The 27940-nt window shown below is 37.7% G+C and overlaps 2 protein-coding genes across 2 annotated transcripts in view; one reads left to right on the top strand and one right to left on the bottom strand.

The window, feature by feature from the left end:
* Positions 1 to 27940, top strand: part of IL1RAPL1 (interleukin 1 receptor accessory protein like 1) — a 1338708-nt gene that overhangs the window by 706130 nt on the left and 604638 nt on the right. The window lies entirely within an intron of this gene.
* On the bottom strand, positions 125 to 27858 carry LOC102428239 (transcription factor SPT20 homolog). The gene is made up of 4 exons (XM_006085664.2): positions 26448 to 27858; positions 25858 to 26369; positions 25094 to 25449; positions 125 to 278 (listed from the first exon to the last, which is right to left on the bottom strand). The coding sequence occupies exons 1-4, from the start codon at positions 27826 to 27828 to the stop codon at positions 125 to 127; spliced, it is 2403 nt and encodes an 800-aa protein (XP_006085726.1). The 5' UTR covers positions 27829 to 27858.

Genomic DNA, 27940 nt, shown 5'->3' on the forward strand with positions numbered 1-27940 from the left:
TCAATGGTTCTCTCTCATCACTGATGTTTTTATCTCTCTCTCCCTCTTCCTTCCTCTCTGAAATCAATTAAAAAAAAAGAAAGAAAGAAAACTACATGCCCCGCCTTCTTTGCTTGATGGGTGGTTATGTGGCACTGGTCTGGCCAGTGAAGTCTAGGAATTCCTGGAGAGGGCTTCCAGGAAATTTCCTTACAAGGAACTGGTTCAGCTGGAAAGCACCCTTTGGCTCTTTGCCTTTTCCCTTCTTCCTTCCTGAAACAGCCATTATCGTGAAAGTTCTAGATGTAAGGAACATAACACAAGGATAATGGAACAGAAAATTGCAAGGAGCCAGCATTTCTGAGGACACCATGTGGTGTCCATACCAGATCTATAATCTGGACTCTGGACTTCTTTCATGTGACAGAGAAATGAGTATCTAATGTCCTTAAAAGTATTCACATAAGAATACATATTTTACTATACATTATATATACAGTTAAAGTTAAAGATAGTTTCTGACCAATGAGTTTATCATAATTATGAATTACATCTGGGTAAGAGAATATTCTTTTTATTTTTTTAGATTATATTCATATATTTCTTCTGATTTTTAATTACATTTATTCGGGTGACATTGGATAATAAGATTATACCAGTTTCAAGTATACATAGCTATGATATATGATCTGTATATTTCATTGTGTGTCTACTGCCTAAGAGTATTTTCAAATGTCCACTTATAGAATTGTTTAAATCAGTTTCACTATTGTCGCTCTTAACTTAGGACTATTCCTGATCACCAAATATGGCAGAGAGAAAAAGGCCAGAAAGTTATGTCTGAAAATTGAAGTTGCTGCCTTACAGAGTTAGATATCGATACATTGCTATAGAACCCATTTTAACATATATAGTTACCAAATTCCAGGAAATAAACCCAAAATAAACTTCTGCAGTTCTGGCTAAAAGATGAAGCTCTTTGTATTGTCTGCTGACATCCATTTAGGAGAGATAATTTTTTGGTATATAATCTATTGATTATTTTATTGAAATACTAGAGGCCCAGCACGTGAAATCATGCGCGGGTAGGATCCCTAGCCTGTGATCAGGGCCATCTTCTGCCCGCTCGCCAGTCCCCAGTCCCACCCCACCAACAACCCGCTCCTGATTCGCCATGGTTCCCAGATTGCAGCATGGCTCCAGTTCCCCGGAGCCTGTGGGCCAGGGGGAGGGACCAAGAGGTTGGCCGTTCCACCTGCTTGCCAGTCTCGCCCCACCACCACTCACCTCAGTTCGCCATGGTTCCCTGTTCACCATGCTGTGATGGGAGCCTGTAGACCGGGAGGGAGGGAGGGATCGAGAGGTGGTCAATGCACCTCATGGCGACTGGTCGAGCGATCATTCTGATCATTATGCTTATGGTCACTGGTGTTTTATTATATAGGATATGATAAATAGCTGCAGAGGTAGATAGCAACCTAGCACATTTCTTTAATGTATTAAAAAAGATAGACTGAATGGGAGACAAATAGGATAAGTACTTGAGTAGTATAGAGTAACAATTGAATGTTGGAACTGCAAAGAGAGATTGAGGTTGAGATAGTAATAGCTTATGATGAAGCAAAGATGAAAAAGACTGGGATCTGAAGGACATTGAAAAGCCAGTGGTGGTTTTTAGAAGCAAAGTTTAGCCCAGCTGGTATGGCTCAGTTGTTGAGCATTGACCCATGAACCTGGAGGTCATGGTTCAATTCCAGGTCAGGGCACAAGGGTTGTGGGCTTGATCCCCAATTTGGGGCAGGCACAAGACAGCCAATCAATGATTCTCTCTCATCATTGATGTTTCTATCTCTCTGTTCCTCTCCCTTCCTCTCTGGAATCAATAAAAATATATTTTAAAAGAAGAGAGAGAAGCAAAGTTTAGTTGAAACAATGGGGGAAATTTGTGGGGTTTTTTTGTAGGAGAAATATTTTCAGTTATATGAAAAAGGTAAACTAATGAGGGGACTGAAACATGGAGTATGCTAATATTTGAATGTAAACCGTTAATGCATTGACAACACTTTTAGAAATGAAAATAAGTACAATATATTTTAACATAAAATGGAAAAATGTGTACTGATGCACTATGATATTTTTATGACTTACCAATAAATTTTTTGATACAGGGAAGTAATAGAAACATAAACCTGAGGCCCAGAATAAGTAATTTATTTTAATATATTTTTTATTATTGATAGTATAACAGATACCTCCCATCCCCCTTTACCTCCATTTACCCAGCTCCTACCCTCCCCACCAGGACTTCACTACCCTATTGTCCTTGTCCATGTCAAATGCATTTATTGAGAACCTACTATGTTTCTGGACTCTGCTAGGCATCAGAGATTAAATTGTGAATTTAAAGATATAGTTATTGCCCTCATTGATTTTAGGTTCTAGTCAGGAAAACACAATAAAGAGATAAATGAGTATATGTCTAAGCAGAAAGTAACAGTGTCATATTTTCCTAACTTTAATTCAATGTACAGTAATCTCCCTTTATTGGTGGTAAATACATTCCAAGATCCCCAGTGGATGCCCGAAACTGCAGATAGTGCCATATATACACTTTATAGCTTCTCTTTGGCATACCCGAATTTCCAGCATTACTACTCTTTGAGCTTTGGGGCCAATATCAAGTAGAATAGGGGTCACTTGAATACAAACACTGTGATACTGGACTGTTGACCTGAAAACCAAGATGATTACTAAGAGTCTGACTGCTGAGGGACTGACAGGGGTGGGGGCATTGGGTAGTTTCTGCAAAGTGGATAAACTGGACAAGAGGATGATTTATGTCCAGGGTGGGACATAACAAGGCATGAGAATTCATCATGGCATGAGAGTTCATCATACTCACAGAATGGTACATGATTTGAAACTTATGAATTGTTTATTTCTGGAACTTTTCATTAAATATTTTCAGGCCATGGGTGACCATGGGAACTTAAGCCACAGAAAGTGAAACTGCAGATAAGGGGGATTAATTTAGCCATAAAAACACGGAATAAAATGAAGATAGGTGTGATTAGAAGAGAGAGGTCAAGAACGGAATATTTTTTAAGCACAAATCACTCAACAAATGCACTTGCTTCTGGCCATTAGTGATGCATTTGGGCACCTTTGCCTTCACCTTCCTCAGTGGCAACAAAGGATGGATATTATCAGAGGAAGCTGTAGAAAAAGGCAGACATACAGCACAGTATGAAAATTAATTTATTCTGTTTTCTAATTACGTGTCAGTTTAAAAATTATAAACATGACTTAGAATGTAGACTAGTATCACCTGAATTGTTTAATTATGCTCACATGCAGCTTAAAATAGTGATGGTAATAATGCATTTGTCTTTTAGTTCAAGAAAACATCATTAAAAGAAGCACAAAGAAAGTGAACTATGCAAGGTTAAAGAAGCAGGATAATAGAGCACCATAGCTGGTTCACAGGTGTTTTTTGTTTGTTTGTTTGTTTTTTACTGGAAAAGAATTTCAAACAGATAAATACTTAAATACTGAAATAGCTCCCTTAGACAGCTCATCTTCATTACTTCTGGAGATCTCTCTCTCATCAGTACCTCATGGAAATGACAATTTCTAAACTGTCTGCCAACAAGTGTTAATTACTTTGGTAATCAAAACAATGCACTTGTTGATTTCCCTCCTGTATTTACCATTAAAAGTGAAAACAGCTTTAACTTTTTTCCTTTAAAAGAAAATACAAGCTCATTGGGGAAATACAGAAAACAAATAGCCATGTTATTCTTAATGGTTTTCTCCCATTGTGGGATTTCAGGTAATTTTTGCTTTCTTCTATTTTTTTTCTGTATCTTTTCCCAGTAAGCCTATGAGTAAATAGGGTGGGTCCCTCTTTTTTGTTGTTCTAGTGCAAGAATACCCCTTTTCTTGGGGCTAACGTGAATATTTTCCTTTGCTCACAATGAACCTTTCTAAAACGGAGGCTACATTTTAACTTATGCATATTAACTAATACTCCATAGAGCCAAACACATAGTAGAAACTCAAGAAATAAAATAACTCATTGATTGTATTAAACACCTAGTTTCCTGAAAGTTTAAAATAGCATTATCTTAAAAGAAATCTGGTGAAAAGCATTCCATGATGAATTTCAGGAGTAGAAAACACTTCATAAGGTACCAGCCAATTTCATGATATTGTATGAGAAAAGATTGATTTGTTTTTTTCTTTCTTTTTTAATTTATTTTTTATTAAGTTATTACATATGCGTCCTTATCCCCACATTACCCCCCATCCCCTCCCACTCATGCCCTCACCCCCCTGTTGTCTGTGTCCATTGGTTAGGCCTATATGCTTGCATATCAGTCCTTTGGTTAATCTCTCCCCCTTACCCTCACCCTCCCCTACCTTCCCTCTGAGGTTTGACAGTCTGATTGATCCAGAGACAGAGAAGCATCGACAAGATTGATTTGTATCGCTTTACATCAGAAAATCCATATCCATATATTTTATGTATATAATATTCATTTAGTTAATTGCTAAATTTTTCCAACAAACATAAGTGAGAATCTCTTTTTTAATTAGCTTTGTTCTTGCCCCACATTAGTATCACACACACACACACACACACACACACACACACACACACAGGTCTAGGTGGGAGAACAAGAGAAAATTCTTCATTAGGGACACTTCAAAAGCAGGTTAATGCAAATGAACATGAAGCCAAATACAATATGAAAATTGAAATTTATTAGCACACTTTGCATGAAGGTTTTTTTTCAAAGCTTTGCTATGCATATGAAATGTTCCATTTTTATGCCTATATTTTCATTATTCAGTAATATGCATTAATTTCTGTTGTGCCCAAATATAAGTAGTAAAGCTGCTCAAAAAGTTTCACTGATCTTGGGTTTCACTTAGTCTTTCACAGTTGACCTGATCATTTAATTTCCACTAGAAAACTAATTCAATGGAAATGAGTAAGAATAATTAGAAAGAGAATAATTTATCATTGAATTATTCATTTTAGTGAGTATTTTTGCCACATTTGTCCATATTTGCATTTGTGGAATCAAATTTTATCATAAACACGAAATATATTTTATGTTTAAAGAGAGGGGGAATTTTAAAAAATATATTTTTATTGATTTCAAAGAGGAAGGGAGAAGGAGAGAGAGATAGAAACATCAATGATGAGAGAGAATCATTGATCGATTGCCTCCATCACACACCCTACTGGGGATCGAGCCTGCAACCCAGACACATGCCCTGACAGGAGTCAAACCTGGGACCCTTCAGTCTGCAGGCCGAAGCTCTATCCACTGAGCCAAACTGACTAGGGCAGAGGGGAAATTTTAAAAGCCCCTCATCTACTCGCCCATCTATCTAGCTGTACATTATATATAGACATTTGCCTTGATTCGCTTTCTTTTTTTAAAAAGTACTTATAATATGTATTTAATTAGACAAGTAAAGCATAATTTCACTCCTATTAAAATAATTAAAAAAACAAAAATCACACAGAATGTCTTAGTTTCTTTTTTATTAAAATTTTGGGATGACATTGGTTAATAAAAGTATATAGGTTTCAAGTGTACATTTCTGATACATCATTTGTATATTGCATTATGTGGCTACTACCCAGAATTAAATCTTCTTCAATCACCATATATTTACCCCCTTTAGCCTTTACTATCCCCCCAAACCCCTACCCTCTGGTGACCACCATACTGTTATCTGTGTCTATGAGGTTTTGTTTTTCTTGTTAGATCATATTTTGCTTTCAGTTTTATATCCAACATATGAGGGAACTCCCAGTTCTTAACATTTTCTGACTGAGTTATTTCACTTAGCATGCTATTCTCAAGGTCTGTCGATGTTGTTGCAAATGACAGTATTTCTTTTCTTTTTCTGTTTTTTTTCTATTTATATTAAGAAGTTTATTTAGAAAGTTACAAAGGTAGTAGAAGTGAGCCAGCTGGGCTCTGTAGGCTCAGAAACAAGTTAAGAGTCAGAAGGAAGGGCCTTTGGAACTTAGGATAGAGAAAGGCAAAGGTAACACCTCTTGGGAGGTTAAGAAGGGGGAAGGAAAGGCGTGGTGGTGCTCCTGAGAGGGAGAGCACCACAAATGGCAGTATTTCATATTTTTTATGGCTGAGTAGTAATCCATTGTATATATGGACCACATCTTTATCAAATCATCTATGGAAGGACACTGGTTGTCTCAGCCACTGTGGATGATAATGCTGCAATGAACAAAGGGGTGAATATATCATTGTAACGTTTTCAAATTTGAGGGTAGATACCCAGAAGAGAGGTCCCTGGGTCTTATGGTAACTATATTCTTAATTTTTTTGAGAAACTGCCATCCTGTTTTCCATGGTGGTTGTACCAGTTTACATTCCCAGCAGCAGTGAATAAGGGTTCCCTTTTTTGCACAATCTCTCCAAAACCTGTTATGACTTGTCTTGTTGATAATAGCCATTCTAACAGGTGTGAGGTGGTATCTCATTGTGATTTTGATTTGCATTTCCCTAATAGCTAGTAAAGTTAAGCATCTTTTCATATTTCTGTTGGCCATTTGTATTGAGAGAAGTGTTTGTTCCTTTTGGTCAACACTTATTTCCACTTTCTAACTTCTGCAGGAATAACCATGTTTTCAGACCAGAGCATAAGTAATCAGATTTTTTTTTTACTGAAATGCATAAATTGCTTTGCAGATCATCTCAGAGGTGTCCCTATGTTAGTACATATAGGATTAACTCATTCTTTTTTATTAATTTTTAAAGAGAGGAAGAGAGATGTGTTGTTCTGTTTACTTGTGCATTCATTGGTTGATTCTTGTATTTCCCTGACCGGGATTGAACCTGCAGCCTTGAAGAATCAGGACAACTGTCTAACCAACCGAGTTACATGGGCATGGCTTAACTCATTCTTTTTAACCGATGAAGAACATTTCAGTTAGGCTACACATAAATTTTATTAAACCATTTTCCTATTGGTAGATATTTACGATTGTTCAGATGTTACACCATTACAAACAATGCTTTCGTTATAGTCCATGAGTATGCAAGTATTTTTCTGGGATAGATATTAAGAAGTGGAACTGATAGTCATAGTGTACAGGCATAGTTAATTTTAATAGATATTGTGAAATTGCCCTCTAAATGTAGGTACCAATTTACTTTTCCACCAGCAGGATATGAGTTCATAGTACCCATATCTTTTAGAAGTGCTGACAAAAAGCAAATGCTATTTGTAGATTTTATGCATTGAACATATTTTCTGAGAGTGTGTTCTTTAGCTTTACTTTGTTTAGATTGTTATTTTTTAATTTATAAATTAAATATATCAATCCTGTCTTTCAGGGTTTTTTGTTTTTGTTTTTGCCCCTGCTGTGTTATTTAAGAAAGCCCTCTAGCCTTACCTATCAGAGGATCAGAATGCAAACTCTGGTTTATTTATAGTTTATTTTTTAAAAAAGCATTTTGATGTGTAATCCACCTAGGATTTATTTTTTTAATGTGTATGGTAGAAATCACTGTGTGTGTGTTTTGGGGTTGGGAGAGTACAGTGGTAGGAATTGGGGGAATGCTTTGTGGCCTCCAGCTGAGCTTGAGTCTGTGCTCTCAGTGGGGCATAGTAAGCATTCTATATGTGTTTGTACTTGTTAAATTAAACAAAAAAATAGTGTCCACAGGAAGAGAGTTTTAAGCAGACAATTGACTTGCAATTGTCATATATCTGCTTGACCAAGATGGTTGATGGATTTTGTGATTTACAGTTTTGGGGATATATTAAACCCTCACTGTTGACTATCATAAAGAAATATAACAGGTTTGACCAGCTGCAATGATAATTGTGGATGGATTATACACTTACTTGTCAGAAAATTATGAGATGCCAACTTAAAATCAAGAAGAAAATGTATATATTGAAAATGGCAGTATTAATTGGTCTATCCCATATTTATTTATTGAACACTTACAGTATTCCAGATGTTATAATTTAGGTCATCAATGATGAGTAACAGACAGTCCATTTGCTGAAGGCTTTTGAAGTGAAATGGGTTAATTCTTCTGAGTATGCAAATGCATGTAATACAAAGTGAATTACATGTTGGACTAAAGAAAACATAAACAAAGGGCTATAAAAGATTATAAATGAGAATAATTACACATGTAAAGAAGTCTTTGAGTAGATAGTGTTTGAAATGAGTTCTGACTACAAAGGTGAAAATGAGGGGCATGCCAGGCAAGGGATTAATGTTACCTAAAATAGAGAGACAGAAAATCCAAGGATGCAAAATCAAAAGCTTTGGCAGAAATATAGGGTGTTGCCCCTATGAACACAGTGAGAGAGAATATGGAAAAGTTTTAGATTTTAGATCAAATCCCATTGTGAGGGGATTGTACTTAACTCTGTAGGAGATAATGAATGTTGAAGAGGGAGATGTGTCATCCAACCTACTTTTTTTAAAATTTAAATTCTTCATTATTTAAAGTATTACATAAGTCTCCTTTTCCCCCCATTGACCTCTCCCCAGCTGCCCCCACCACCCAGCACATGCCCTTACCACCCCCCGTCTGTGTCCATTGGTAATGCTCATATACATGAATACAAGTCCTTTGGTTGATCTCTTACCCCCTCACCCCCTGCTGTCCCTCATAGGTTGGACAGTCTGTTCAATGCTTCTATGACTCTGGTTCTATTTTTGTTCATCAGTTTATGTTGTCCATTTTATTCCACAAATGAGTGAGATCATGTGATATTTATCTTTCTCTGACTGGCTTACTTTGCTTAGCATAATGCTCTCCAGTTCCATTCATGCTGTTGAAAAGGGTAAGAATTCCTTCTTTTGACAGCAGTGTAGTATTCCATTGTGTAGATGTACCACCATTTTTAATCCACTCATTTGCTGATGGGCACTTAGGCTGTTTCCAAATCTTGGCTATTGTAAATTGTGCTGCTATAAACATAGGGGTGCATATATCCTTTCTGATTGGTGTTTCTGTTTTCTTGGGATATATTCCTAGAAGTGGGATTACTGGGTCAAATGGAAGTTCCATTTTTATTTTTTTGAGGAAGCTTCATACTGTTCTCCACAGTGGCTGCACCAGTCTGCATTCCCACCAGCAGTGCAAGAGGGTTCCTTTTTCTCCACATCCTCTCCAGCACTTGTCGTTTGTTGATGATAGCCATTCTGACAGGTGTGAGATGGTACCTCATTGTTGTTTTGATTTACATCTCTTCAATGATTAGTGACTTTGAGCATGTTTTCCTATGTCTCTCGGCCTTCTGTATGTCCTCTTTTGAAAAGTGTCTATTTAGGTCCTTTGCCCATTTTTTAATTGGATTGTTTGCCTTCCTTCTGTTAAGTTGTATGAGTTCTCTGTAATTTTGGAGATTAAACCCTTATCGGATATAACATTGGAAAATATGTCCCCCCATGCAGTGGGCTTTCTTGTTGTTTTATTGATGGTTTCTTTTGCTGTGCAGAAGCAATTTATTTTGATGTAGTCTTATTTGCTTATTTTATCCTTAGCTTCCATTGCCCTAGGAGCTGTATCATTAAAGATATTGCTATGACAAATGTCTGCTATTTTGCTGCCTATGGCTTCTTCTAGGATTTTTATGGTTTCCCGTCTTACATTTAAGTCCTTTATCCATTTTGAGTTTATTTTTGTGTATGGTGTAAGTTGTTGGTCCAGTTTCATTTTTTGCATGTATCTGTTCAATTTTCCCAACACCATTTATTGAAGAGGCCGTCTTGACTCCGTTGTATGTTCATGCCTCCTTTGTCGAATATTAATTGAGCATAGTGATTTGGGTCAATTTCTGGGTTCTCTATTCTATTCCATTGATCTATATGTCTGTTCTTGTGCCAGTACCGGGCAGTTTTGAGAACAGTGGCTTTGTAATACAGCTTAATATCTGGTATTGATATCCCACCTACTTTGTTCTTCTCATGATTGCTGCAGCTATTGGGGGTCTTTTGTTATTTCAGATGATTTTTTGGAACGTTTGTTCTAGGTCTGTGAAATATGCCATTGGTATTTTAATGGGGAGTGCATTGAATCTATAGATTGCTTTGGGTAGTATGGACATCTTGATGATGTTGATTCTACCAATCCATGAACACGGTATGTTCTTCCATCTGTTTATGTCTTCCTGTATTTCCCTTTTCAGTGTCCTGTAGTTTTCCGCATACAGGTCTTTTACCTCCTTAGTCAAGTTTATTCCTAGGTATCTTAATTGTTTTGGTGCGATGGTAAATGGGATTGCTTTTCTAGTCTCTCTTTCCTTATCTCTTGTTATGGCCTTCACTCTGAGGTCTATTTTGTCAGATATAAGTATTGCTACCCCAGCTGTTTTTTCATTTCCATTTGCCTGAAAGCTATTTTTCCATCCCTTCACTTTCAGTCTGTGTAAGTCTCTTGTTCTGAGGTGGGTCTCTTATAGACAGCATATATATGGGTCATGTTTTCTTATCCATTCAGCCACTCCATGTCTTTTCATTGGAGCATTTAGACCATTTACATTTAAAGTTATTATTGATAGGTACTTGCTTGTTGTCATTTTTATTTTTTGTGTCTGTGTTCCCTCTTCCCCTTTTTTTTTCTTTTCTTCTTTTAACAATCCCTTTAGCATTTCTTATATTGCTGGCTTGGTAGTGATAAACTACCTTAGCCTTTTTTTGTCTGTGTAGCTCCTAATTTCCCCTTCAATTTTGAATGATAGCCTTGCGCATCCAGCCTAGTTTTGAGAAAAAGTGATTTGGCTGTCATATATTAGATAAATAGAATGGAGGTGAGATTAGAGGAAGGGATGATAGTTAACAGCTCATTACCAAATGGCCTAAGTGAAAAATAGTGAAGGCTTTGACTAGGGCAGTGGGAAAGTACTGGAAAGGAGGGGGTGGGTGTGAGAGACATTGTGTAAAGCAGAATCCACATGATTTAGCAACTGATTGAGGGTTACAGGGAGGGGCTCATAATTACTGGTTTCCTGCCTGAATGACTAGGATAATGTGGTATCAGAATAGAAACAGGAAATTGGACAGATGATATATTCTGATCTTCAACTGAATGGATATAAGACAATAGAAGAATTTTATAGAAAAAACCATAGGCAGCAAAATCTCAGACATCTCTATCAGCAATATGTTTACCAATACATCTCCTAGGGCAAAGGAAACAAGGGAGAAAATAAACAAAGGGGACCACATCAAAATAAAAAGCTTCTGCACACCAAAGGAAATAATCAATGAAATGAAAAGACAGCCCATGGCATGGGAGAACATATTTGCCAATGATTCAGCTAATAAGAGGTTAATTTCCAAAATATATAGAGAACTCATATAACTTAACAAAAGGAAGACAAACAATCCAATTAAAAATGGCCAAAGGACCTAAATAGACACTTCTCCAAAGTGGACATACAGATGGCCAAGAGACATATGACAAAATGCTCAAAGTCACTAATTATCCAAGGATGTGAATTAAAACCACAATGAGGTATCACCTCACACCTGTCAGAATGGCTATCATCAACAAATGACAAGTACTGGCGAGGATGTGGAGAAAGGGAGTCCTAGTACACTGTTGGTGGAAATGCAGAGTGGTGTAGCCACTGTGGAAAACAGTATGGAGTTTCCTCAAAAAATTAAACATGGAACTCTCATTTGACCCACTAATTTCACTCCTAGGAATATATCCTAAGAATCCCGAAACACCAGTCAGACAATATATGCACCCCTATGTTCATAGCAGCACAATTTACAATAGCTAAGATTTGGAAACAGTCCAAGTGCCCATCAGCAGAGGAATGGATAAAAAAGCTATTTTACATTTACACTATGGAATACTACACAGCTTTAAAAAAGAAAGAACTCAACATTTGCAACAGAATGAATAGCCCTGGAGAATATTATGCTAAGTGAAATAAGTCAGTCCGAGAAAGGTAAATATCACATGATCTCACTCATATGGGTATTCTAATGAACAAAATAAACTGATGAACAAAATAGGTCCAAGACATAGAAGCATGGAACAGACTGTGGAATCACAAAGGGAAGACGGGAGAGGGTGGGTAGGAAGAGATCAACCAAAGAACTTGTATGCGTATATGCAAAACCCATGGACACAGACAATGGGGTGGTGAAGGCCTGGGGTGGGGGGTGAGGGCAAGCTAGAGAAGTCAATGGGAGAAAAAAGGGGACATATGTAATACTTTCAACAATAAAGATTTTTTTAAAAACAGACATTAGAATTTTGAGGATGACTGTATATGAAAATGAGGTGTGAATTCCCAGAGAAAGTTCAATAAAGAGAAAGAAATTTGGAAATTTTAGCCTAAAATAATGGTAGGATAGGGGAGGAGAGATTTTTTTTAGCTGTTTTCTCCTATGAACTCTTTGTATGTGCCCTTTCCCCATAGCTGCCAAATTATTATCTATGCCATTTTTGAACTTTGAGTCCATGCCATCCTGAGGCAGGCTTTTCTTTTTTTGCACCATTCAGTTAGAAATGTCTTCTTCATTCTGAATTCTCCAAAGTTCCTTCCTTTTGATCAAAGATCTGTATCCTGGGACGTACCCTAGAGCAACTGCACTTCATTGTTACAAAAGCTCTTCTGATATTTTTACAAAGCTGTCATGGCCCTGTTTTGGCTACACTTCCAGTAATGCACAGAGTGTAAATGCTGCTCAGAGGCTATGTAATACCTTTGTGCCTTCTCTGTCTGTGATCCTTGCTAGAGTTTTCCTATATATAAATAAACTCACAGAAAAAAAAAACTTGAGTGGATGGCCCAGGAGAATATTATTGAGTGGGGTCTAAGCTTAATCAATCGAACATGGGAAAATGAATTTAGAAATTCCTGATGGGCATCATTAGGATCTCTCTGTGGATAGATACCTGGACGCATGTCTAGCTCTGTTACCTCTTCCCCTTCTTATGCTCCTATATTCTGTTACAAGCTAAGCCTCTCTAATTCTCACAGTGGTCCATATAACATAGTTTTCAGTTATTTCACCATCTTTCGGTCTAACTAGCATGGAGAAGAACAAGGCTAGCCCTCCCTTGTTCTAAATATTGTGACTTTAAAAGAAAATTTGAGCTAAAATTTGTATATATCCTCCAGCTGGCTCATAGTCAGCATACTGCCATTGGTGTCTGTTAAAATTTTTTAGCTATGTAACCAAGTATAGCCTCTTTCCTTCATTGTTCTGACACTTTGTCTTTTTATAGTTGACCGTTGCTCTAACCTGAATATTTTTTTTAGATATCAATTGAATGTATTTATCAGATTGTCTTATCTATACCATTTTGAGACATTTTTTCTTAATGTAGAAGAGCAAACAACTTATGTTTAGGATAGAGTTCTATTACCTAGTGGTAATCTTCCTGTTTGATAGATAAATTGTTAAGGTCTGGGAATGAATTCATGGGACACTTTACTGAAGTGGTATACGGTAAATGTAAAACATGCTTTCTAAAATGAGATGGCCCCTCTATTTTATTTATTGATATAAATAAGTTTATTTATATCAATAAATAAACTTATTGATATAAAATAATACTAGTTTTGTTGTTAGGTGCTTGAGCTATTCAATCAGCAGACATGAGTTCAAGTTCGGTTATATCATTTATCATTTATTTCTCCTCTCTGAATCTATCTCCTTAAGTTTCAAAGTTGGGTACTAATGACTTCTGTTTAGGACATTTTTGAGGGTTGAGGAGATGATTTGCATGAAACACTTCCTACCTTGTTAGGTACATAATTAACGTTTGGTTGTTATTTTTCTCTGAAAGTCTAATTATAGTACAAAATACCACTTTTATTTTTGCTCTGCATTCAGTTTCGTATTGAAAAAAAGTGTAGAATTAAATTATTGATAAAAAACTTCTAACATATATCATAATCATTTTATTTTATTTCAAGAAGTGGATTTTATTTGCTCTACCTTGTTCCCATCTCTTTTTAAGAATTCTTAATGTTGACATTATTGCAGACATCCCCCATTACCCCCAGCACTGTTTTCCCGCCCCCCCTCCCCCTCTCCTTACACCCCCTCTGTTGGCCCTCACCACACTATTGTCCCTGTCCATGGGATGTTCATATATGTTCTTTAGCTAATCCCTTCACCTTCCTTATCTACTCACCCCCAGCCCCTCAACGCTCTGGCTCCCACCAGTCTGTTCTATATATCCATGCATCTGGTTCCATTTTGTTCATCTATTTATTTTTTTATCATTAGATTCTACATATTAGTGAGATCGCATGGTATATCTTTTTCTCTGACTGGCTTATTTCACTTAGTATAACACTCTCCAGATCCATCCATGCTGTCATAAAGGGTAAAAGATTCTTGTTTTTTACAGCTATGCATTATGTAGATATACCACAGTTTTTTATTCACTTATCAGCAAAACATTTTAAGGGTGATAAAGGCCAAGGATGCAGTCTAGAAATCTGTGGCCTTGGTGTTCTTACATTTGTGCTTTTATCAGAGCTCACCTACTATCATCTGTGACCCTCAAGATCCATGAATAGCATTCCAATATCCATTAGTCATGGCTCACTCTGAGTAAAGAGGTATGCTGAGGAGATGGTGAGAGAACACTCCCATATTTCATTGACTGCTGCCCACCCCACCACTGCATCCTTTATTTCTATTTTCTCATCAGCTGTTTTTTTTAATGAACAAAATTATTTATTTATTTATTTTTCTTTTGATTTTCAATGTAATATTTTAATTTTTTCTTTATTGATTAAGGTATTACATATGTGTCCTTATTGCCCCATTGCCCCCCCCACCCGCTCACTCATGCCCTCACCCCCAAGGTGTCTGTGTCCATTGGTTAGGCTTATATGCATGCATACAAGTCCTTTGGTTGATCTGTTTTTAATGTGGTATGAAATATGTTCCTCATGGTTTAAATTTTATTCTAAGAATTATTTATTTCAAATTGGTTAGGCAGTTATTGTAGTCAGGTATAGAAATAACTATATGTGCTTTATGCTTGTCTTCTATTTCTTTGTTTTAGAGTTGCTGGTTTATAATTCTAATATCTATAGTTTCGCTACAGGGAGTGGAGAGAGAGCTGCTCTTTTTCATGATTCTTGCTCAAGGCATCTATTTCCTTTTTGCTTTTGTTGCTGTTGTTTTATCAATGAGCTGATCATTTTACTTAAAATAGTATTTTGGGAGATTCTCTGAGGCCTACGGGTACTCTTCTAGAAAAGATTTCCACTTGCCTTGGCAGGGGCCTAAAGTATGATCACTCTGGGATCACTGTAAATTAAATGAAATAAATAGCTTAAGGGTAGTGTTTTTTTGGGAGACTAAGTAATGTGAATTTGCTCTATAAATTTACCTTAAGGATATGTGAGGGTTGGGGAGTGTCAAGTTTAGTTATGTTTCATCCTTTTCTTGAGGATGGAGCTCTTAGTTTTACTGGATTGAGGTTCTCTCCAATTGGAGATTTGACCAAGCCCCCTATCCCCACCCTTCCAGACCAGTGCCACCAATAAACTTAGGCTATAGTGACTGGGGTTAGTAGGTCCAGTAAATGCCCTCAGAATAATCTCTTCAGTGGGCCATTTAATTCTGACTCTTGTTTTACTTAGATTTTGACCTAGGAATCTGGTAAACTATTTTATTTTGAGGGAAAAAACACCATTAGTTTTATTTATTTGCAATGGGATAATTGGTCCAAATAACCTAGTTTGCTATATTAGTAGAATTAGAACTTCCCCACTGTTTTCACAATCAGCTTTTCTATTTAACATTTCATATTTCTTAGACACAATTCTCATTCTCTGACCTTACTTTCTTGCTACTAGCAGCTTTATTTCTAATCTCCATTTCAACTTCTGTTCTCCTTTGGACAATTTATGTCAACCTCAAGCACATTGAAATAGTTACTTTCATTAATGTGATAGGGATTTTACCAAAAAATATTTTTAAAACCTCTGGATGGTTTGATTTTGTGATTTAAGAATGAATGGATGACTTTGGAGAAAGAGTCAGGACTTGGCAAATTGGATGAAATAAAAAGATGTAGTGAACACTCACTGATATGTGGAATATAATGATGAACATAATTTGATGAACAAGAATAGATCCAGAGACAAATGTCAGGGGAGGAGGGGTTAGAGAGCAACCGAAGGACTTGTATGCATGCATATTAGCATAACCAATGGACACAGACACTGGGGCAGTAGGGGCTTGCCCGGGGTGGGGATGGCTGGGGTGGGGGGAATCAAGTGAGGAAAAAGGAGACATATGTAAAACTTTAGACAATAATAATAAATAAAAAAGACAGTTGAAAGCTTAAAAAAAAAAAAGACGTAGTGAAAAACTCATGGCTAAAAAGAAAGCATTTTTGAAATGCTTGACCAGACCATTTAGAATGTCAGGTAATTAAACGAAGCCAGCAAGGGTTTATGGGATATAAGCTAATTAAAGAAGGTAAGCCATGAAGGAATGATAAAGGAACTGGAAGTATAGGAGCCTGTGTTAATCTTGTGGAATTCTATCCTATATTCATAGTTTAAAAATATCAGTTAATGAACATATGATTATGGACCACATAAATCAAGGCTGGATCAGAATCTTCTCTTAGAACTAATTATCAGATATGAACTATAACGAAGGATCTTTTGACCTGCAAAGAATATTCTTGGTATGTTTACTCATCAAACCAATACCCAGAAAACAATGAATGGAAAGTTAATAATATAAGACAACTGATAATTCATGATTTTTTTTCATCTGGAGGTAATAGGGAGGATCAAAGAATGGATGAATCTCATCGTATTATTTTCACATCAGATTTTCCCCCTGCTATTCTTCTCACTTGCAACAGTTTAATGTACTACAAATGAACGGGAGTATAATATTTTATTATATTATGGATTATAATATGTGAACAAATATATAGTGTACATAAATAATTACTTCTAAATTTCTGTTATTTTAAATGCTTAAAGTTACTCAGCCACCATTAATCATTTATTGAGCTGCTCTGTCTGTCATTATGATGTTTTCAATATATTTTCCTATTGAATCCTCAGAAAATCCTATAAGGTAGAGACTATTATTGCTATTTTATAGGTGAAACTCATACAAAAATTAGTAACGTGTAACTATTTTTTATGAAAAACTTTCACCTATATTTACTTTCATGTACATCTTCACGATGATCCTCATACAGTGAATTAGGGCAGACACTGTTATTCATTGTTTAAAAACATATTTCTATTGATTTCAGAGAGGAAGGGAGAGGGAGAGATAGAAATATCAATGATGAGAGAGAATCATTGATTGGCTGCCTCCTGCAGGCCCCACACTGGGGATCGAGCCCACAACCCAGGTATGTGCCCTAACCAGGAATCGAACATATTTCACTTTTTAATATTTTTTTTCTTTTTGTACATAAACAGAATTTTTTTTTAAATTTATTATTTGTGTCACACAACTTTTATAAAGCTGATTTTTATGTTTTTGGTTTAACTAAGGATTTTTTAAAAGTTGAGTTTACCAAGCAAAGCACTTAAAAAAAGTCTTAAAGATTATCTATTTTATTTTACAGAACTTTGGACAATGTAGTACATAGTAGTTTCTTAATAAATGTTTTTAGTGAATGTGTGGGACTAATATAAATGTATTATTAATATTAGTTTGGCCCTAACTGGTTTGGCTCAGTGGACAGAACATCGGCCTACGGACTAAAGGGTCCCAGGTTCAATTCTGGTCAAGGGTGTGTACCTTGGTTGCGGGCACATCCCTAGTGGGGGGTGTGCAGGAGGCAGCTCATCAATATTTCTCTCTCATCGATGTTTCCAACTCTCTATCCCTCTCCCTTTCTCTCTGTAAAAAATCAATAAAACATATTTAAAAAATTAGTTTGTCCACCAAATAGTTTTTGAGCTACTAGGCAAGGCTTTTAATTGAAATGTATTTCCTTTTTGAAGAAATGTTCAAATTTTGATACATCTTTCTGCTTAATAGAGTATATTTCTATCTAGCTTCAGGTTGTTTGAATATTAGTAAATAATGATTAATGGAAAATCCATTCAAAAGAGAAAATCTATTAAATCTTAAGGCAATGATATGTACCATCCTACATAATGTTTTTCTCAACAGATAAAAAAATAATGGCTCTCAGAGATGGAAAATATACTATCTCCTAAACCTAGCCAACTACAGCTGAATTCCTCTGTAGAAGTCAATTACTTGTTGACTGATTTAGGATGACCTCAGATGAATGACTGGGGTGGGGAGGCTAGAATCTAGTTCTATGAGACTTTCTTCCTCAGGCATGTTCTCATGTCAACAGCAGTGGGGCAACAAAGGAAAAAGATGTCTAAGTATAATTCAAGCCTCTGCATAATGACTTCTCACATCCCATTGGCCCAAGCAAATCACATGGTGGATGGATTCAGAGTGGAGGTTACATTTCAAAGGGCATCAATAGATGTAGGAGTTAAAAACTGGGACCATTAATACAACCAATCTACCAAACAAGCCTATCTAATTGAATCTATTCTCATAAAGCATATCTTGCATTTCCACTATTACCTTATAATTTTCCAGTTAGAACTAAATCCTAAATGGCAAACTGCCTTAAATATACACAGATACACACACACACACACACACACACACACACACACACACACACATTTACCTTATAATAATTTTTTAAAATATATTTTTATTGATTTCAGAGAGGAAAGGAGAGGGAGAGAGAGATAGAAACATCAGTGATGAGAGAGAGAATCATTGATCGGCCACCTCCCGCATGCCCCACACTGGGGATTGAGCCCGCAACCCAGGCATGTGCCCTTGACCGGAATCAAACCTGGGACCCTTCAGTCCACAGGCCAATGCTCTATCACTGAGCCAAACCATCTAGGGCTACCTTGTAATTTTTGTTAATGCGATTCAATAGCTAAAATATTTATTTCTGTAGAGACTGAGCAAAAGAATAGCAAGCTTTTAAATAGAAATGTCACATGGTATTGACTGTGTTCAGTATACAAGACAAATATATCCACATGGCATTTATCAAATGACATCTGTGTATGTGTACATTTTATTTATAAGTAGACATTACAAGAAAACACATATTTTAAAAATAAAAATGAGCCGATCATTCTACAAACATTCTAGTTGCCTATTATAATGAGATTGTGTATTAAGTGTCACTCTTAAAGCAATGCAAATGGCATTTGCATATCAGTTTAATTGCTTTGGATTAAACATTGAAAGACGAGAGCCAAGAGAGCTTATTAAGCTGAAATGAGAGTAAGTGATTTAAAAAAAGTGATATTATGTCAACACTACATCTGGAGGTCTGTTGCTATTTCCATTTTAAATCCTAAATTGGAAAGTTTCTTAAAATTATCATTGAATACCATAGAGTCTAAAAACTAAAAAGGTTAATGCATAACTTGTATGCTTACAATTTGTTTTGAAAGCCACACTATAGTTTTCTCTACTTTGCCAATATTTATGTACTAGACTGTGAGCTTTTGAAAGACATTATGTCTCATTTACTTCTGTGTCTTTAGAGCTTTGACACAATCTATCCTATAATAGATGCTCAATAAATATTTTGAATGAATGAATGAATGAATGAATGCAAGGTATGGCAACCACTTTATAGTTACTGGTAATCACTTTAGGTGGGTGACTGAGTCCTGCTGGTTTTGACTGGTGCCTACAAGGGTATCCGCAGGCTCTCTTCCATTCTGAAGCACTGTGCTCACTGGCCTTCTCCCTCTTTGCCTGGGGGAATCATCAGGTATTAAATAAACTCCTATAGCCACCTAGCTTGAAACAGGCTTAGTGGAATGGAGTGTATGTGAGGCAACTTAATTTGCAATTCAGGGGGGTGTCTCCTGTTGGGTTGTTAGATTGGGGGCTTATACTAGAAACTATCATTTGCTTGTTGTGTCCAGAGCATCAGAAAACTGATGCCACATCATTTTGAAAATCAGCGGTAATGTAGATTGTGGGGAGCTGATAGAGGCTTAACCCTCTATCAGCTCCCCACAGTAGATCTCATTTATTTGCATTGGAGAATTAGCACCACTTCCAGGTGGTCCCTGTTGCTCACCACAGTAATTTCATTTTTGCCAGATAGCCTTGTATTGTTACATTATCTAAAGAACATCTTTTAAATTTAGTGAGAATAACCCCTTCATTTTAGTTATTCTGGAGAATTTATGGAATATTTAAATAGCTTTAAAATATCATCTTTTTGTTTTGTTTTGCTTTTTGTTTTTTGTTAATCCTCACCTGAGGATATTTTTCCATTGATTTTTAAGGAAAGGGAAAGACAGAAAGAAACATGAATGTGAAAGAAACACACCAATTGGTTGCCTCCTGCACAGGCCCTGGCCCAGGAGGAGCCTATAACCAAAGTATCAGCCCTCGACTGGAATCGAACCTGGAACCCTTTGGTCTGCAGGCCAATGCTCTATCCACTGAGCCAAACTGGCTAGGGCAAAATATCATCTTCTTTAAATCTTGTAACAACTATGTGAAAACAGACCTATTGAATATCTCCATTTTTTATAAATATATCTTATTGATTTTTTACAGAGAGGAAGGGAGAGGGATAGAGAGTTAGAAACATCAATGAGAGAAAAACATCAATCAGCTGCCTCCTGCACACCTCCCACTGGGGATGTGCCTGCAACCAAGGTACATGTCCTTGACTGGAATCGAACCTGGGACCTTTCAGTCTGCAGGCCGACGCTCTATCCACTGAGCCAAACCGGTTAGGGCTGAATATCTCCATTTTGCAGATTAAAAAATTGAGGCACGGAGAAGCTAAGTGACTTACCCCTGGTCCCACAAGGAGTAAGTGGCAGAGCCAGGTTTTGAAATTAGACAGTCTGGCTCCAGAGGGTTGTGTTCTGAACCATCCTGCTCTAAGCACATAGGTGACTAAGGTGCCCTTAAGGCCCCTGAAAATGAAAGATTTTTGTATGCCGCATCTATTTTATTATTGTTGCTTTAAGTATTAATTGTGGTAAAAAATAATAACATGGAATTTACCATGTAAACCATTGTTAGGTATACACTTCAGTAATATTAGGTATGTTCACATTGTTGTGCAATAAATCAGTAGAACTTTTTCATTTGGGGAAACTGAAACTCTACTCATTAAGCAAACAATTCTCCACTTTCCCACCACATTTCTTTTTTAAGTCCTGTCATCCCAAACCTAGCACCCCAATCTTACAAGCAAAATAGAGACAGACTCATAGGTAGAGATCAGACTGAGATCTGTACAGGGAAATGGGATGGGTGGGTGGGGGAAGTGGAGGGATTGAGCAAAAAAGAAAAAAAAAGAGCTAATAATAAAACTCCATCAGACTATTATCAGATAAACAGAGACAGGAGAACGTTGTTTTATTTGCATAGATTTAGTATATGCACCAAATTCAAAACTTCTAAGAAATATAAGAAACAGGATGGTTTGAAATAAAGAAGAAGTATCTTAGTGACTTGTCTTCTTGTTCCTCAGTTTGGTCTTGGGATTTTGCAAGAGAAGACTGTTCTGTTGTAGTTCATCAGAATGACCTATACCTGAATCATTATTTTGGTAATATTTTCTTGGTTAAAAGCCACAAAGACAAAAAAACCATATTTCATTTTCTTACTTCTTACATATAGGTATTATTTTAACTATTATTTAGTTAAATTAAAATAACTATAATAAAATAATTATTAAGTTATGTATCTGCCTAAAGAGAAATTATATTTAAATACTAGCAAAAGTACTATTATTTTCATATATCCAGTTTTTTACAATAATAATTCCCATTTAGCATTCTTTTGATGTTTTCAAGAGACAGTTGTAACATTCAACATAAAGTATTAGAGATCATAAATATGCATTACATATATTTAGTTTTATATAAAAGTCAAATTTTAAACATTCCAGTAAAAGTACTAACCTTATAAATGCTTACAAAGTCATCTAATCTATGTTTGGAAAAAATAAAAACTTTGAAATGTATACTTATATTACTATAGTTTTTCAGTTCTTATTTTCTTTATATTTACTGTCATATTTGATCCACAAATAACCCTGTGAAATACTTTGAAATGTCATAAAGGATACTATGAAAAATAGATGCCAGAGATGTGTTGCTTAGGCTGATTATTAAATGATGAGCTGAGAATGGAAAGGAGTTCCTGGTTGCAGGTCTCCACCAATACATGAAATTGAAGAAGAACATGACACATCAGGGACAGCAGTAGTTAAGTGCTGCCAAAGCCATCGATGTGAATGGGGATGTATTAGGAGATGGGCAGGAGTGACAGCCAAATTCCAGGTCAAAAAAGATCAGTTTTGATGAACAAAAGTTTGAATTTGATTCCATGAGGTATGAAGATGCAGGGAAGGAGTTTAAGCAAAGTAGTGTGACTTGGTTAGAAATGTCACAGGTGAAACTATTGCACCATACATCTATTTTCTAGAGTCAGGACTCATTCTACCTCCAACTTTTGTATATCATTTGTTACCTAAATTGGGTAGTGGTTCGGCTGTTAAGAAAACAAAACAAATGAACAAATAAAACAGAAGCAGACTCGGATACAGAGAACAAATGAATGCTTGCTGGAGGGGAAGGCGGTGCAAGGATGGCTGAAAAAGGTGAAGAATAAGCGGCACCAACCTACACTTATTTTTAAAAGGACAGGGATATAAAGTTCAGCATAGGGAAAATATGCAATGTTATCGTGATAAAGTATAATGAATAGACTTTTGTGGTGACTGCATCATAAGGAATAGAAATGGCGAGTCATTATGCTGTCCACCGGTATGTCACGCATACTTTAATAAGGAGAGGGGCTTTTAAAAATTGTGGAAAAAGAATGAAAACTTTCAAATGAGTAATTGGCATGCCTAGTATTATTTCTAGCCTGTTCTCGGTGTTAAACAGAAATGCTCAAGGGTTTCTGAGTGCTGTAGGGATAGGGAAGTAGTATTGTCAAACTTGAATCTTTGATACAAAATACTTCACTCAGAATTTGATTTCCCTATGTTTGCTTTCTGACTCTAAATGTGACAGGCCATTAAGAATAAAGGATCTAATCAACAAAACAAGGAAGTCTGAAAATTTCTCTAAGAATCCCTCCAAGTCCACAAGTTTGAGTAGAAGGGATGATAAGGGTATGCAGATAGATTTTCTGCTTCTTAAAATTATTGAAAGTTACTTACTTGATAATTAACTCTAGTACTTTGTGAATTATTCTACCACCAAATAGTGAAAGTTCTTATAAGCTTGGAGAGATGATGAATACTATGACATTTGAACACATTAAGTGAAAGGTGTTTACTGGTCATCCACAGGGGTAGCTCAAATAGCAAATATCATTACAATCAAATAAAGCCAAGAAAACAACTATTTAACAAAAATTAATTGTAAATGCTTTCGATAACTCATTCTTTTCAAGCAATCTTAAATTCCAGAAAATAAGAAAGATAGTGTCAAGTGAAATAAATATTTATATTTGCTTATAAAATACTAGAGTTCTGGTGCATGAATTCGTGCATGGGTGCAGTCCCTCAGCCTTGCTGGCAATCAAGGCCGATCGGGGCTGTCTCAGGCTGGCTGGCCAGGGGGAAGGATTGCAGGAGGTTGGCCGGACACAGGAGGTTGGCTGTAGGAGCACATTGACCACCTGGCCATCTGGGGGGAGGGACCACGGGAGGTTTGCTGTGGGAGCACCCTGACCACCAGGGGACAGCTCCTGTGTTGAGTGTCTGCCCAGTTGTGGTCAGTGTGCATCATAGCGACCAGTCTATCAGTAGTTTGGTCGCTCTTGGGGGGAGTGAGATTTGATCTAGACTTTTAGTTCCTACCTTATAATACTATCCTAAAATATGTTGCTTAGAAGCTACAGAAATCATTTTTAATTAACAGATATATACAAAGGTATTTTTATATCCCAATTACTCATTCTTTCCCCTATAATTCCCTGTTGTAATTTGTTTCATCAGTTCACCTAAACTATCATTTTTCATTCACTTATCCATTATAAATCAAAAAACCTTTACCTTTTCTCTCTTGTGATTATTATCCTGTCTGATGGGGACAAAATAATTAAGACAGAATAGAGCAGGATGAATGGCAGACAACAGGTGCATTTGTATATTATGAAGTGTTTGTAAAATAATAAGCACAACCTGAATAATGCATGTGAAGAATACTGTCTGACAAATGATATTGAGTCATATGTTAAAATCATCCCTCAATTACTGAAGAATGAATTACAAGTTTCTAATGCATCCAGTTTTATTGAACAGAGAATTCACCATGTTGTGCAGGACATCAAGATAGAGTTAAAGGGCTACTTTTTATTAATAGAGAATTAAAATCTATCTATATATCTAGACCTATCTAAATATTTATATACCTATATATTTAAATAATTTCCTTACTTATTATTTTTAAGTCTAGTGCTTTCTTTTTTTTTTTTACTAAGAATTAAATTTCCAAGGCATAGTTTCCATCGATTCTAAGGTTTGCTTTTATGTAATGTAACAAAACTATTATTTGCACTAATGTTATTACTATAGTTTATTTTCAGCTTAAATACTTAGGTTTATTTTCTTCAAATATTTACTGTTTTAATAATTAAAATTAATTTAAATATAATTTAAAAATTAATGTTTAGTATATATTGTTTACATTAACCTTGACAATAAACTTTATAAGTACATATTTCTATTCACATGTTACAGACAAGGAAATCAGAGACAGTATAAAATAGGCATAAGATTAGTAAATTGCAGAGCTAGGATTTTCATTTCATTCATAGTCCATTCTTTTCTTCCCCCATTAAATTTTTTCCCTGTATTTACTTAAAAACCATAGGGTTGTGCTTCTGTACAGTTTGCACACCTAGAAATGTAAAATACTGAGACATTACAGATAAAAATGTAGTAAAAATAAGAAACCCTTTGATTCAATGCTCTTTTGATGTTTTGATGTTTTTAAAGAGAAAAATAATGCAAGATTCAGGACCTGGACTTGCTATGTGGGCCTCTATTCATTTTACCTTTTGTCTGGCTTGCTTTCTGCTGGCCACGATGTGGATGTGGATGTGGATGTGGATGTGGATGTAGCTGAGCTGTTTGGGGCTTCTGTGGTTGGCACAGTCACTGGGATCTGCACAATTCTCCACTGTACCGTCTGGGCCTGTGGCAGCTGCTGGAAGGCAGCAGGGAACAGAAGCCTCTGTTGGGGAGGGCTTTGCCCAGGTATGGTCTGGGTAGAGCTAGGCTGAGACAACAGGGCCATCTGGGGCTGCAGAAGACTTCCTACTTCATTGAGGTTAATGATAGCAGCTTGAGGAGCAGGTAAGATCATTCTTTGACGGGTTGAACCTTTTGTACTTGAACCCTTTGCCACTGGCTGTTGAAAATGACGTAGAGGTTGCTGACGTCGTTGTGGAATTAACTGATAGAATCGCTGTGGCTGCTGTGGCTGCTGCTGTGGTTGCTGCTGTGGCTGCTGCTGTGGTTGCTGCTGTGGCTGCTGTTGGGGTTGCTGCTGTGGCCGCTGTTGCAGTTGCTGCTGGGGCTGCTGCTGTGGCTGCTGCTGGGGTTGCTGCTGTGGCTGCCAATGGGGTTGCTGCTGTGGCTGCTGCTGGGGTTGCTGCTGTGGCTGCTGCTGGGGTTGCTGCTGTGGCTGCTGCTGGGGTTGCTGCTGGGGCTGCTGCTGCTGTGGCTGCTGCTGGGGCTGCTGCTGTGGCTGCTGTTGGGGTTGCTGCTGTGGCTGCTGTGGTTGCTGCTGGGGCTGCTGCTGGGGCTGCTGCTGGGCCTGCATCTGGGTGTTCAAAATGACTGAACCTGGGAGCTGGACTACAGCTATTGGTGTGAGATCTGGACTATTTTTAAAAATAATTTTAATGCCTTGTGAAGGAGGCTTTGGTAAAGCAGGCTGTATAGGTGCTAGCCGCTGGCCTCCTGAGCACAGGATTCTGGGCTTGATGGCAATAGGAGTCTTGGTCCTAGCAGTAAAGCCCTTCAGGGGCGTAGAACCTCTCACCACTGTCTGGGATGCATGAGCAGGGCTCACCACTTTGGTGATCTTGGGATGAGCAGAGGTGGCCTTGACCTGGCTGGCAGGGGTCCTTGGTGATGTGCTGGCAGTAGACACGGTGGCTGCAGGAAGTATGCAAGCTTGGTTCCCTTTCACAGAAGATTTCTCGGGAAGACTTGGTGGCTCTGAAGCAGAGGCATGAGATGGAGATTTACAAAAGCTGCTTGCCTGCTGTGGAGTAAAACTATTGTCCCAGGAGCTATTTCCTGAGCTGCAGGGAAGACAGATGGCTGGAGGTGTGTGTTGATCTCCCTGGCCCTGAACTGGAGACTGAATTGACACGGCCTGAGGCTGTTCTGCTGCTCTACCTGGAGGTGTGTGTTGGTCTCCCTGGCCCTGAACTGGAGACTGAATTGACACGGCCTGAGGCTGTTCTGCTGCTCTCCCTGGAGAAAGCTGGCTGAGGCTGGCGGAGCCACTGGAGCTCTGTGCCACCCAATTCTGCACCAATTCCTCAGACTGCCTGGCTGCTTTCCCAGCACCAGTCTGTGACCCAGGCCTGGAACTACTGGGTTGGTCATCTGTGGAGGAGAGGTGGTGAGACATCTGTCTCCGTCTCCTACGTCTGGCTTTTTTATGTGACTTTCTCTTTCCAGAGATAAATGGATCATTCAGAGACTGCATGACGGTCGGCTTTGTTGTCTGGAATGGATCGCCAGCTTCACATCCAAATAGAGAATCCTCTTGTGTCTCCAGGGCTGGCCAGACTGTTGGTTGTGCATCATCGTATGCGACAGACCTCTCCTCTTTAGCATATTTGTCCACATCCACTTCAGAAGGGACCTCCAAGTCACAGGGTTGCTGTTTCCACATATCTACACAACTTCCTGCTTTGGGAAATCTGAGGTCATCCTGCTGACCTGCTTGCCTTTCTTTCCTTTTTGTGTGAAAATCCCATGCCCTTAGCTCAGGAGGGAGTGAACTATAAGACAGCTTCTGCTGCCAATTCAGGGAGGCTGTAGAATACCTCTTGAAATTCCTTCTCATTGGGGGAGTGTTCATCTTTTGCTTGTTATAGAGCAGCTTGTTTTCAATGCAGGCTACTGATACAGAAGGATCAAGGCACAGGGGCTCAGCTGTAGCTAAGATCAGCTGGCTCTCAAGTGAAAGTCTGTCTTCCTGGGTCCATGTCTGGTTATTGCCGGTTATGGCGTGGACGTCAGAAACTAATGTCTGCATCGTCGGGCGTAAGAGAACATGCCTGCTTTGGTAACGACTGCGGCCCCCGTTAGTGGACTGTCTATAGTCCCGCACTTCTGTGATGACACACCCGCTCTGAAAAATGTTAGCTTGCGAGTTTTCCAGGGCATCCACCAAAATAGGAGGCAGTTCCTCTGCATCCAAGTATTCAAGAAAGTCCCTTTCCTCATAGGGCAGTCTAATGGTCTCTGAATAGAGTTCATTTTCTCCCTTGATCATCAGCGAATACCCCTCCTCGCCTGGGTATAGGTTGACCACTAAACGGGGCAAGGACTCCCTCCGAACAAGCTTCTCCAGCAAGTTCGCATTGCGCGTTAATTCCTCCGTACCTTCGGGCTCCTTCCCGCACTCCTCAACATAGATGTCATACAGCTTTTCGTGCAGAGATTTCCCCCTAGTGGATGAGGATTTCCTCCGAGGAGGTCTCTGTTGGGCGCTTTCAATGACACGATCCGCATGGTCCATAGCTTTTTCTAAAGCTCTTCGCATTGTGACATACAGCGGGGGCCCTAAAAGAAGAGAAAACGTAAGTGCGCTGTCGCACAGGGTGAATAATCCATCTTTAACATTGATGCACCGTTTTGCAAATACCGCGACTGCG

The sequence above is a fragment of the Myotis lucifugus genome, unplaced genomic scaffold (assembly GCF_000147115.1).
Source record: "Myotis lucifugus unplaced genomic scaffold, Myoluc2.0 scaffold_20, whole genome shotgun sequence".
In the NCBI taxonomy this organism is placed as follows: domain Eukaryota; kingdom Metazoa; phylum Chordata; class Mammalia; order Chiroptera; family Vespertilionidae; genus Myotis; species Myotis lucifugus.